This window comes from Triturus cristatus, chromosome 3_2 (genome assembly GCF_964204655.1).
Source record: "Triturus cristatus chromosome 3_2, aTriCri1.1, whole genome shotgun sequence".
NCBI lineage: Eukaryota > Metazoa > Chordata > Amphibia > Caudata > Salamandridae > Triturus > Triturus cristatus.
In genome coordinates this window covers 662633353-662647229 of record NC_140584.1, presented here as the reverse complement: position 1 = coordinate 662647229, position 13877 = coordinate 662633353, and the positions used below count along the sequence as shown (strand labels likewise).

The 13877-nt window shown below is 46.2% G+C and overlaps 1 protein-coding gene across 1 annotated transcript in view; it reads right to left on the bottom strand.

Annotated features, from left to right (window-relative positions):
- The window catches only part of UBE2G2 (ubiquitin conjugating enzyme E2 G2), a 369248-nt gene that overhangs the window by 103780 nt on the left and 251591 nt on the right, over positions 1-13877 (bottom strand). Inside the window, exon 4 of the mRNA XM_085648640.1 lies at positions 13373-13491. Within this exon, the coding sequence (XP_085504766.1) occupies positions 13373-13491 (119 nt within the window). The remainder of the gene's footprint in view (positions 1-13372; positions 13492-13877) is intronic.

Below are 13877 nucleotides of genomic sequence, written 5' to 3'. Positions count from 1 at the left end.
AAGTCTCTATATGAATGACCGGGTATGTGGTGTGTTAGACACATTCAACACTACAAGCTCCCTCTTGATGTCTTGATTCTTCCTTCGGAGGAAGTCTTCCGAAGGAAGCTGAAAACTTGGCTTTTCTCCTCTGTCAATAAGGGAGCGTTACTTTCCAAATTTTGGTATTGTGTTATTCTGCTAGCTGTAACACCGGGACACTCGGTGTGTAGCTGTGCGTTTTATTAAAAAAAAAACATTCATTCAAGCCTGGGGAACTGTACAACGGTACAGTGGCTAAAACGATTGAAGGCAACAGAGTGAATAGACATCCTGAAAAGCCTAAATCATCAAGCAAATGGTGGCTGAGTAGGAAGGAATTTTTTTTAAAAAGCAATAACAATTCCGCTGAAAGTGGATAAAAATGGTGACGATTCAAACTCTAATCCACACGATTACATAAACATGTGTATGTTGTGTGCATTTGTAAAGCACACTATGAACCACAAGGGTATACTGGCTCTTAGCAGGAGTGTTTGCATAGCCCTGCCTAGGGCAGGTGTGTTAATTGAAAAGCAAGGTCTTCAGCTTGTGGAATTCAAGAAGTAAGGAGGAGGCTCTGATGTGAAGTGGGAGGCTGTTCTACACTTTAGGAGTGATGTACGAGAGCGCCCGCCTTCTGATCTAGCTCTGTTTATGCATCGGATGTGTGGGAGTAGGAGCCCTGCGGTGCAGGGATATCTCAGTGGTTGGTGGAAAGACATACTACTGTTCAGGTAGGTGGGCCCTCAGTTCTGTAGTGCCTTGCATGTATGTGTGAGGAGTTTGAAATGAACACATTTGAGTATTGGGTGTCCTAGTGACAGTTTTTCGATTGTTGCTTGGGAGCCATTCTAAGATCTTCCCCAGCCTCTTTAGGGTGTGGAAGCAGGATGCAGTGGCGGCCTTGACTTGGGCAGTAATACCCAGTTTACAGTCTACGATTATTCTGACATTGGTCCAAGTTTGGCCAGCCACCAGTTGGAGTTACATGGTGAGGTGTTCTTGCCGAAGATCACTTCTTCAGTCTTGACGGTTTTGAGATAGTTGGCTTTCACCCACTTAAGTAATGCAGAAGGTGAACTTGATTCTAGTGTTGGGAGTCTTATCCAAGAGGAAGAGTTTGAGTTGAGTGTTGTCAGCATAGAAGAGGATGTTGATGTAGTGTGCGCGGATGATGTTGGCCAGAAAGATCCTGTGTGTATTGAACAGGCTGTGGCTGAGCGAGGAATTTTGAGGCACTCCTCTGAAGAGATTGTAGATTTCCACAGAGTAAGGTGCCAGCCTGACAGCTTGTGTTCTATCCATTAAGAAGGAATCGATCCAGCAGAGAGCAGATGCCTTGACGCCAATCTTGTGCAGTCACATGATGAGGATGGGATGTAAGACCATGTCAAATGCTGCAGAAAGGTCGGAGAGATGAGGGCTGCCATGTATCCTCTGTCATGGATCATGCAGATGTAATCTATGGCGGCAATGAGTGCTGTTTCTGGACACTGGTTGGGCCTGAATCCAGACTGCTTGGCGTCGAGGAGCTGGTGGTTGCTGAGGTGACCTACGAGGTATTGGTTGATTAGTTTCTTCACCAGGTATGGTAGGAGGAAGATGGGCCTGTAGTTGGAAAGCATGTCTAAGTCAGTGAATGTTTTCTTGAGCAGGGGTATGATGGTGGCATATTTCCAAGTGTCCAGTAATGTGGCTGAGATGACAATCAACCTCAAGTATGAGAACTGTTCTCTCACTTTTTCTTTTTCTCTCTTTTTTCCTTGTTCCTTACAGTGAATGTGAAAAAACATAACATCCAAAGAAGCTCAGGTTACAGCAGTCAGTAATGCAGATATAGAAGCCTTTCCCTCTCTCAATTTGTGGTGAACCTTTCAAGTCCTAGCTTTAGGTTTGCATTGCTTGGAGTTTACCAGATGCGACAGCACTGTAGGAGTGCCAGGACCTAGGAGTAATTAAGAACACATCTCTGGATTTGGCATAGGCCTATTTACTTTCAATCTATTTTGACTTTGGAAGCTTCCTTAACCCTATATAACTATGTGTCTGTTCTATTTTGTATAAATTCAGGAGCACACCTTCGCTGTATTCTAATAACCATATGCAAAATAAATAGATTGTCCAGTACGGCTGGACGATAATTCTTGCAATGCTTGCTCTCCGATAGACCATACCAAAATGGGTACAGTGCCCAGTCCCAAATTCCTCTTTTGGAGCGGGATGACTGGTAACCTGTTGCGAAAAAAATGGTTTCCTACGGTACAGGAGATACCTTGAACATCAACTTAAGTGTCGCATTCAATCACCTTGGATAGAACCTTACACTGAAAGAAAAACTCACTAGCTAAAAGGTACTCCAAGCAAGACAAGCAACTTGTGAGAATCAATTACCAAAAGAAATTGAAGTATTGAACCAGATGCATAGGTTTTGTTTTAAAGAGTCTTCAACTACATGCACAGAAGGGAGAGGCTTCATAACCTAATTAGAATTTGAGCTGTATTTATAAAAATCCCCTTTGGTGGAAGAGGAGGCAACAAAAAATGGATATAATGCCCAAAGAAGATGGAGCTGCTGCCAAAGCCCTTTTCTGCATCCTGTTTGTGAACAAGGAGGTGAGGCTTTCACTGATTTTCTTTGCAAGCATTCCCAAGCAGGTAACGTAGAACACAGTACCTTATTGGGTAAGTAAAGATCAGAAGTGTTGCTCATAACCCAAATTAACTCTGAATATGGTAACACAGCTACTAGGTGGATGAATAATTGCATAAATAGTGTGATGCTCTGTTTTTCCTATACTTTTCCTGTAACGTACATGGATTTTATATTATTTTATTAATTATTTAAAAGATATATATTTTATATAGCGCAAACAAGACCCTTTCGGGTGGCAGATCGTTTAACAGCAGTGTACAAAAAAATCAGATAGAACAGGAAGACATGGATACAATATACAAGAATGGAAAACAAAAATACATTATATACAAATAATAGAATATTATTAACAGAGTTATTGATAGAGTAGGCAGTGATATAATTGCACATACAGTAAACAGAGAGTATATAGACTAATAACATAGGACTATATAGACTTGCGCGGGTCTAGATCCAAGCATACACTGGCTTGATAAAAGGCCACACACAGGTACCAGGGGTAGATGGAGGAAAATTCACAGTCTGAGATGATTTTGTTGGACTGTAAACTTTTTACTCCCATCCTAAAGATAGATGTGGAAGGGTTGCATCTAATCTCGGTAGGGAGAGAGTTCCATATTTTTGGTGCAAGTCCGGAGAGGGCTATCTTTTATAGGAACTAGTGCTTCTAGAAGATCTGTTTCTGCCTCATAGGGTCAGTATGTGACTCAGGTAGGAGGGGGTATTGTAGTGCAGCGCTTTGTGGGACATTTAAACAACCTTTAAATGCATTCTAGCCTCAAAGTGTAGCCGTTTCAGTATTGAAGTTCGGGGGTGATGTGATCACTTATTTTTGAACCAGTGATGAGCCTAGCTGCGGCATCCAGTGTAGCCTTAAGTGGGTATCATCAGCGGTATGAGATGTGGGAGAGTTTAAGGATTTCAGTGAGGGGTTCCAAATAGAAGTTAAACAATGTTGGGTAGAGAATAGAGCCTTGGGGTATGCCTAGTGACACTAGAGAGTGGTCAGAAAGAGTGTGGTTTATTGGGATGCATTGAGCCCTGTAATGTAGAAAGGAGAAGAACCACTTCTGCACAGAGCCAGAGAGGCCCATCCTGTGTTCAAGAAGGTTTGAAGGTTTATAGGTCAAAAGCAGCTGAAAGATCCAATGGGCTTAGGAGGCATTATTCATTCTGGTTGAGTGAGCAGAGGGCGGCCTCGACGATGTGGAGCATGGCAGTCTTAGTGCTATGACTTGATCCGAAGCCAGATTGGCAGAGGCCAAGAATCTGGAATTGTTGGGTGTGATTGTAAAGCGGTTAGTGTGCACATATGTCTAGAACTTTGTCCAGAGTAGGGAGGCTTGAGTAATTGTTGCGGTTGGATTGGTCGGAGTTGTTTTTTTTTTTAAAGATGAGGTAACATAGCCACTTTTGAGTCAGTCAGGTAAGAAGCCTTGGGAGAGTGAAGCATTGATTATCATAGTTCAGAGTAGGAGGTGAAGGACTCCTTTAAGAATTTGGAGGGGAGGGGATCGCTGAAGTGGTTGGAGAATTTTAAAGAGGATAGTGGATTTAAAGTGTCATTTTCATTGAGGGTTTTGATGCTAGACCAGGAGGCATTAATTTTGGGTGAGATGGGGAGGATATTTCAGGCAGGTATCATGATCAGAAAGGGAGGGGTGGGGGGTTCATGTGGAAGTAATTTAATGGCATTCTCGACATCATTAGAGGTTTGCAATGTTTTATCTGCAAAAAAAGAGGCAAAGGATTCACTGTTGGGTAAAGTTTTGTTATCTGCGGAGGTCAGATTACTTTTCCAGGTCTATTTGTTTTTGAATAAATTAGATAATCACTAACAAAGTTCTCTTTGTTGTAGGGTGTTCGTGCAGTTAGGCTTATCAGGAGGGGGTGTTAAGCATTTATTATATTCACTTAATCGAGGCTGATGGCACACACTCAGAGACAGAATTTAGACCGATTAGGTAATTATAAAAAAGGTATACTTATGTTTTATTTCTAGAACCAAGCAGTACTTGGTGCAGGCAAGTAGAATATACTTTTAAATGCAAAAGGTTTAATTGAAGTGCAATTGTGAATGGAATTGGAATTGTTACAGGTTCGTATTTTCTTCTAAAACAGTTTTGAATACATAGAAATTACTTTTGATTACTAGGAGATTACTTTTCAGTTACTTTGACTACTTTGGGTGATATGCCTAGATATCACTCAATGGGTATTACAAAATACAGACAAATACGACCGTTTGTGAGTCAAATAAAGTTACTTTGGTTTTCATACAAAGTGTCAGTTCAACACAAAACATTTTTGGAACAAAACTAATAACATTGGTTCCTATGGGAGGAAAGAAGGTTATCGGTTTGCAGGTAACTAAACGACCTGCAAGAATAGCCAAGGTTCCCCAAGATTCCGGTAGGCACTCAAACTGCACCAACAGCAGCACGTGGGCGGCCGGGTTCATGATGCAGGGACCCAATGTTAGCCAATAGGGCTTAGGGGCCTTCGGTCAGGGGCTGCTTACGAGCAGGCCACTCTGCTGTTGAAGCAAAGCTCCTGGGGTTAGGATCAGCACTGCAGGGGCAACAATCAGCACAGGAGCTGAACCACCAACAGCACAGAGGCAGAGTGCCAAGAAGACATCAGGAGCCCTGTTTGCAAATGAGATCTCCAGGTCGAAAAATATTCCGCAGGCTCGGTCAAGGGGGCTTCCTGAGGAAGACCACCGGCAATAGAGGTGAGTTGGAGTTTTCGGATATGCCTAGACACAATTAGTTTGCCACCCCAGGCCATGAGGCGTCAGGTGCAGGGGTGTCTTTAGGCGTGGGATCTTTTTATCAGCTCAGGTTGTGGTCGGAGTGACCCCTCAGGATGAGGCTGCAGGCATCGGCTTAAAGCTCGAGCTAGGTCAGGGATCACTGGGGAGACCTCCACATGGTGTTGGGCCACTCAACCTCGGGCCGTGGGCGTTGGATGCAGAACGCCGGAGCCGCCTGGATCCGGGTTCTGTGTTGGAGTCTTTGGTTGAGCAAATTCAATGTTCACAGGAGACAGAATCTTTGAGATGAAGGCAGGGTAGGTCCTTCCGAGTTCTGGGTGGCTGTTGGCTGCTAAACACACCAGGGTTTAGCTGAAGGCAGGTCGGAGTCGGGACAGGCCGTTAGGGCTGGGGCCAAAGCAGTTGGTGTCCTCTTATTCATGGGTCAGCACAGCTCTTCAGTCCTCCTTTCTTCCTTGAATGTGAGGAGGCAAGGTTCAGTGTCGCCCCTACATACTAAATTTAGGGGCGTTTACAGGGGTGTAAAGGTCGGGACCATTAGGTCCCTGCCATGGGGTGAGTGCAGCCCCTAATATGCCCCCCTTCAGTGGGAGGGAGGCATGAGCCTCTCTCTAATTGGCTGGGTCCCCTCATCTTCACCACGCTTCCCCCATTTGAGGGTTGGGGTTGGGAAAGGTGGGCATACCTCTCCTCCTAACTTGGTTTTCCCAACGATTATCCTGCCCAAAGTGGGGGTCAGAACCGGTGGGAGCCAGTTGCTGGGGACAGCAAAAGGCAGAGACAGCTTACAATGGCAGCAGGCCTTTATGGACCCAGCTCATCCTGGGGGAGGAGGTAGGACTTCTCTGCCCAGGATGGGCTTTGTTCCTGGACCCAGAGAGCGGAAGCCATCTACCCAGGGGTCTAAAAACCCTGTCTGGTGGTGGCAAATGGCAGGCAACCATTCGGGAACCACACCCGGGCTGATCGTTTTTCAGGGGGCATCTCTAAGATTTCCTCTGAGTGCATTTTACACGAAATCCCACACTGGCATCAGTGTGGGTCTGCTGCCAAACTTCCCAGGTTTCAGGAAAGCCATTAAGGAGCTGTGTTCGTAAGGACCAACTCCCAGACCATATACCCATTATGGCTTTAATGCAGTTACAATGCCTAGGAATGGACTTAGACACTGTAGGGGTACAGTGATCATGCAACTGTACCCTCACATGTGGTTTAGTGGGCCCTGCTGGAGGGGTGACTTGACTGGGCCACACACAGTGGATTGCAGGCATGGCACGCACGGATGTATGCCATGTCGACTCTTCACTTTTCTCTGCACCAAACACGCAGCCTGCAATGGTGTAGGGTTTCTAAGGGTGGCACAATAGGTGCTGCAGCCCTTCGAGGCCTTCCCTGGTGCCCTTGGTACCCATGGTACCTGTTACAAGGGGCTTACCTGTGGCCAGAGATGTGCCAATTGGGGGTAAAAAGGTACAGTTTTGGTGAAAGAATGCAGGCCCTGGGAACCTGATTGGCAGGTACCCAGGGCACATCAAGTCGAAGTACATCAAGTATCAGGCAAGAAGTGGGGAGTAACCATACAAAAAGGGGCACTTTCCTATAGGAATAGTTGTTTGGGGGCCAGGTATCCAGGATTTTGGTCATGGAGTTGAATTAATGATCAGTGAGGTCATGGACGATATTCATGGCAAAGGGTGGGAGCAGGATGTTGTTGCTGAGAGTCGTAATAGTGTGTGAGTCAATGTTGTGGGTGTCTCGGACCCAGTGTTTGGCTTTCGTTGGTTGGCCCATTGAAGTGATAGCCTTTTTTTTTTTTTGAGGAAGAAGATGAAGCAATAGTGGTCAGTCCAATTGCATGAAAAGTGGATTCGATTTGTATGGTGTTGTCTTTAGCAATAATTCGGTCTAGGGTGGCTCCTTTGTTATGGGTCAGGTCGTTGCAGGCTTAGATAAGGTTGAGGTTCTGGAGAAAAGATTTAAAAAAACATTCATGAGAGGGTCATTGGAATTGTTCCAGTGGATATTGAAATTGCCAAGGAAAATGTGGTAGTTGTGCTCTTCATTGTTGCTGGTGAAAATCTCCATGGTCTGTTGAATGAATGTGTGGTTTTCTCCTGGTGGGTGATAAAATGTGTGGAGGGAGCACCTTGAATTGTTAGTAGTGGTGATGTCTATCCTGAGGTATTCACAAGAGGGCAGAGGTGCATTGTGTGATTATTTCCTAGAGAGTGAGGATCTGAATATACAGGCTAGGCAACATCCCACGCGGTCTAGTCTAAAGATGTCAGGACGGAGGGTGGGGGCTGAGGGGAGACAAGGGTGTCCCGGATAGGAGTAGATAATTTGTTCAGCCAGGATACAGTGAACAAGAGAATGTGAAGGTCAGAATTGAATATGAGCTCAGCTATGTTGGCCGCATGTTTCACGGCTGAGCAGTAGTTTAGTAGTGCGCATTTGCTGTGAGGTTTATTTTAGTAATAAACCCCTGGTGCTGGGGTAGGATGTCTTGATAGTGTGGGTATTAATAGTTTAAATTTGTGTGGTGGGAAGAGTGTGGACTACAGGAGCAGGGTTGTAAGAGTTGAGAAGAGAGAGTATATCATCGGTTGAAAGCAGTCTGATTAGTCTATTAGGTCGAGAGGAGTGGTTAAAGTTGGGTGTGGATCTCCAGTGAAGGAGTGAGATTTCTGTATAAGCAGGGATAGATTCAGAGTGGTAGTTGGAGATTAGGGAGTTGTTGTACTGGAGGTGTGTTAGGTATGAGGACCATTTGTGCTCCAGTAAGAGAATGTCAGCTCGACTCAATTGTAGCTTGGCCTGTATAGTGCTGAGCTTAGAGTCAGTGAGGAGGTTTATAGGAAGTTCTTGGTTGGGGGAGGTATAGGAGTGAAGAATAATAGCAGAGAGGCTGGAAGCTTGGTAGTGGTTGGTAGAGGAGAGGTGGAGGATGAGTTGGTCCTGTTGGTGTGGGGGGGTGCTAAGTGGGTGGGAGGTGGTGATGTCAGATTGGTGAAGAGGTGGGGGAGCATTGGTGTTGTCAGTGGGGGATGGGGTGTGTGGGACAGTGGTAGGGTCCGTGGTTAGGTGTGTGCAACCAGGGGGAGCGAGGAGAAAGGGGACAGAGGTGGGTAGGGGAAAGGAGGTTATTAGAAGGGGAGGAATCAGAGAGGTTTATAAAGGTGGCGGGAGAGGAGTGGTCGTGTCAAGTGAGTGCTTGAGGTAGAAGAGATCACTGAAAAGTTCCAGATTGTGATCAGAGGATTGAATGAGTATGGTGCCATTGTTATTGATGGAAAGGGTGGCATTACAGTTGGATATTACATGTCTTCCCTGGACCGGTCCAGGGAAGACATGGCTTGGCAGTTCGGGCTGGACTGTTCCCATGAGGCACAGGGTCAAGACTGATTTGCATATGGCCATGTCTAAACTGGGGTGGTGTAGTGGGCAAAAGAACGATGGATTTAACCCAGATCTCTTGACTAGGGGAGAATGTCTGCATTGTCAGCATTCCGTCCATCATTTGTTTGTTGTAACGCTTTTCGCCCTAAGTGGGATGGGTATTCCCAGACGTGGGACCCGTGCTCACTACACCACTGGAGTCAAGCTATCCTGGCTGATGACGGCTGATAGCCAGAAACCGGTCCTAGGATGCTTGATTCCGGTCCAGGGAAGACATGGCTTGGCAGTTCGGGCTGGACTGTTCCCATGAGGCACAGGGTCAAGACTGATTTGCATATGGCCATGTCTAAACTGGGGTGGTGTAGTGGGCAAAAGAACGATGGATTTAACCCAGATCTCTTGACTGGGGGAGAATGTCTGCATTGTCAGCATTCCGTCCATCATTTGTTTGTTGTAACGCTTTTCGCCCTAAGTGGGATGGGTATTCCCAGACGTGGGACCCGTGCTCACTAAACCACTGGAGTCAAGCTATCCTGGCTGATGACGGCTGATAGCCAGAAACCGGTCCTAGGATGCTTGATTCCGGTCCAGGGAAGACATGGCTTGGCAGTTCGGGCTGGACTGTTCCCATGAGGCACAGGGTCAAGACTGATTTGCATATGGCCATGTCTAAACTGGGGTGGTGTAGTGGGCAAAAGAACGATGGATTTAACCCAGATCTCTTGACTGGGGGAGAATGTCTGCATTGTCAGCATTCCGTCCATCATTTGTTTGTTGTAACGATCTTAGAAGTGAGGCCCTCGTGTTTGGAAGGGGATAAAGAGAACCCTAAAATGGATGGTGAGTCCAGCGAGAACCCTGTTATACCCTAGGGCCCCAGACAACTCAGGAGCATCAGGCACATTTGTGAAGGGCTCTCGTCAGAGGCAGCAGCGTTGTTACCCACCACATAAATCAAGGCTCCAGCCAGGGCAGTCAGGTCTTGTCTTGTCCAACGTTCAGTGTTCCCGCAGGAGTGAGGTGGCAATATGCAACAAATCACTACTTAGGGGCCTCTGAATCAGAAACTGGACCCATGACTAGAGGCTTGTGAGTGCAACTCTCTGCAACAGCACCGCTCCGGCATTTACCCCCAAAAGAGGCATGGTGTAGCAAAGCACTGCTTTGGAGTCTCTGTGACAGTATGGTCCCATGATTGGAGGCTCGCAAGCACAATGCTCGGTAATGGCAAAATGTCAAGTGCATTGTGCCTCATGTTGAATAACCGCATTTTAGAGCCTCACAGTGACCAAAATTGCCATTTTTACTGACCTTTCTTCCTACTCAGAATCTCTCTAGTCTGCAGCAGAGAGCTGCCGAGACTCACTTTTCCTGTGTAATCGGCCCTTCCATAAAAATATGCTCGCACTGACGTCACACAGTATTCGGTTACTTATGAGTACTTGTTCCTTTCATAGCTGCCAGCTACGTCTATGTTAGTCAGATACTTCACTAAGCAGGATAAACAGCTGCAAAATGAAACAAGCGCGCGCACCTCGCGCTGAAGGGAAAGAAAAAAGACGAGGAGGCAGCAGGGGGAGGAGAGAGAGAGGAGGGGGCCTGCGCCTGTTTCCCTTGCGGGAGCGAGCAGGAACCATATGTTTGTAATTAACACATGGTTTGAAAGCTCGCTCCCGCAAGGGAATCGCCAAACGTGCACGCGTTGCCATTCAAAGCAATGCAACACGTGCACGTTTTTGCCTGCAAAAGTGAAGCGATGGCTAAAGGTCTTTTTCCTGCGTAGGCGAGACCTAAAAACGGACTGTTTAACATTTAGGTGTGCATTCTGTCACTGTTTATAAACATATCCTGTTCTGCAACACTCTAAAAATCCCCATTGCTACAATTCAATTTTCTTGGGTGCGTCAGGTATGGGTTAATTTTACAGCCTTTGACAGTTCCAGATATCTATCTTGACTCCTCCCTACAGAACCTCTTGAGCAAACTTCCAACTGTGCTTTCTATATTTTAAGGAATCCTCATCAACAACAAAAAATTACATTCTTTTTTTTTTATTTGAGAAAATGTTCATGATAAAGAAGTGTAAAAAAGCATGCACTGTCAACGAAAGACTGGATGATCGATCGTTAACATTGATCAGCATGACAACTGATTAAATCTTCAATCAATCAATCAGTCAATCAATATACTTATAAAGCGCACTATTCACCCGTTAGGGTCTCGAGGCGCTGGGGGGAGGGGATGCTACTGGTCGAAAAGCCATGTTTTGAGGCGTTTCCTGAAAGTTAGGAGGTCCTGGGTCTGGCGTAGCTGGAGTGGTAGAGAGTTCCAGGTTTTGGCGGCGAGGTGTGAGAAGGATCTTCCGCCGGCGGTGGTGCGGGGGATGGTGGCAAGAGCATGGTTGGCGGAGCGGAGATGGCGTGTGGGAGCGTGGAAGGAAAGTCTGTCGTTGAGGTAGGCTGGAGCGGTGTTGTAGAGAGCCTTGTGTGCGTGGGTCAGGAGCTTGAAGGTGATCCTTTTCGGTACAGGTAGCCAGTGTGGGTCTCTGAGATGGGGGAGATGTGGTTGCGGCGTGGGACGTCAAGGATGAGGCGGGCGTATGCGTTCTGGATACGTTGTAGCTTGGTTTGTAGCTTGGCCGTTGTTCCTGCATATAGGGTGTTGCCGTAATCCAATCTGCTGCTGACCAGGGCGTGGGTGACGGTTTTCTTGGTCTTGACGGGGATCCACTTGAAGATCTTGCTGAGCATGCAGAGAATGTTGTAGCAGGAGGAGGAGATTGCGTCGACCTGCTGAGTCATGCTTAGAGTGGAGTCCAATATGAAGCCCAGGTTGCAAGCGTGGGTGGTGGGTGACGCAGCGACCGCCATTAAGAAGGGAGGAGGGAAGGAGGAGCAGCTGGGAGGCGGGAGGGGAAAAGCGAATGGGGGCGCTAGGGGGGCGGGGAGGCAGGGACGCAGCGGTGGGAAGGCTGAGAGCGGCTCAGGAAGAGCCGGCAAGGGGAGCACACAAGGGGCGAAAATGGCACTAAAGGCACAAAATGAAAAACTATCGCAATAGCAGCACAGTAAAAGCAAAGCACAATAAAACAAGGCACAACCAAAACAAGGCACAAATACACGAGTCTAGGAACGCTTACCAGCAGCCCACTGGACACCAGGGATGAGGCGCGGGCGGGTGCCTGCGGGTGGAGGAGGGCCTCGAACGCGCGAACAGCAGCGTGGGCGGGGGTCAGGGACACGGGCACAGCTAGGTGGTGCTGTGCACGTGGGGGAGCGAGCTCCTGACCAAAGGCAGGTCAGAGGAAATCTTAACTAATTACAGATCTCCCTCTGGATCTCTTATCTAGGAGCTTGACGTGCCGAACTGTTGATGTGGAAGGATTTCTTACAATTGAAGGAAGGGTGGTAAATAGTAAAGTATGTCATATTTACTTTTCAGCATGGAGCAAAGGACTACGGGGTAGTTTCTAGTTTTGCGGACAGGATACTCCTTTACAAACTCAATGGAGTACCCTGTCCTCCAAAATGACTGTCCGCCCACCCTACTTAGACCTACTCCATCAACAGAGCAACCATTGGCTTGGGCAAGGGAAAGCGTCCTTTGACAGCCAAAAAACTAGGGTCTGTTGGAGGAAACGCTTTACAACACCCACCTTATTTAGGGTATGATGTCCTTTTTGTTTATTTATTTTCCATCACTGCTAGATTAAGCCTAGGTGATAGGGACAAAAAAAAGAAAATAATGCCCCCCGCATACATACATTCCGGGGAAAAGAAAATCCCTGGGTGTGGGGGCTTATTCGTTTTTTTTGTTTTTCAGTAACAAACAACCACTTTAGGAGTTTGTTTAGGAAAAACTAAAGGTTTGGTAAAGTTTGATGGTCTGCTGCCAAAACAGTGGTCCTCTACCAAACTTTTAGTACCTGGCCATGATGGCATTTCCTGTTAAAGTACAAAGATAACTGCTGAGGTAGTTGTGATCTCTACATTTAGCTGACGATAGTCGGTCAGGGTGGTGGATGTAATGTTCTCTGCTGCCCTGAAAGACAGAATACTGACGGACAGAATACTGCCTGCTGAACTCTAGATCTGGCCCTAAGTCTGGATCAGATGAAGGTGTACATCGAAGGATATTATTAGTGAACTGCCATATTTTCAAACCCAATATGAATAGCAGTCAATAAGCAAACTCCACTACACCCAATAGAGGTTCAAGCAGACAGTAAACATGGATGATTGTTTCTATCTGTCTTATGTGTCTAGTTAAGTAAAAGTAATTTCGATTGGACAACTTGATAAAGACAGCAGGTTCATTTTCCGCGAGTATCAGTCCAAACGTATAAAAATAAAAAGAGCATGCAGTCCACACTCCATTGATATTGTGAGCCTCCTCCTTCAATGACATACAGTTGTATGTCCAGATTCGAAACGCAAGCTCCACTCAGGATTAAAATTGACAGCCATGACTTTTACATCAATAAAAAAGAAACATATGCAAGGTATGTGTGATTTGGTACTTACTGTTTGGATGAAACATCTCACATGTAAATCTCATTTTAGGAGGGCTCAGTGGATAGTCCAACGGAAAGCTGAGAATTGCAGGGAAAACGCCGCATTCAAAACAAGTGTCCTCAGGGCCCCTATAATTGAAAGGAGAGAACATCAACTACCCAGCTGTCGTACACAAGCTCATCAAAAGAACAATTTCTATAAACAAAAAAGTCACTCCTTGTCCCGGGTATAATCCATTAAATCAGCAACAACTCTGATTAAATGGCTTGAATGGGGATGAGTGGCATCCAAATCAGCATTTACCTAAAGAAGATTCTGGAAACGTACGCAGCAAACTTCAAGCTTGTAAACCTAGCAGAAAAGATGTATGTAGCTGTTTCTGCTTTCGAAAATATGTGTCCTCCAAATCTGTAGGTCGAGGATGACTGACGGGTTTTACCATTACAAAAGTCTGGAACTGCCCTTTTCTTATTGTTTAACCCCAGAGAAGTCTTAAAATCCTATTGTTCAACTA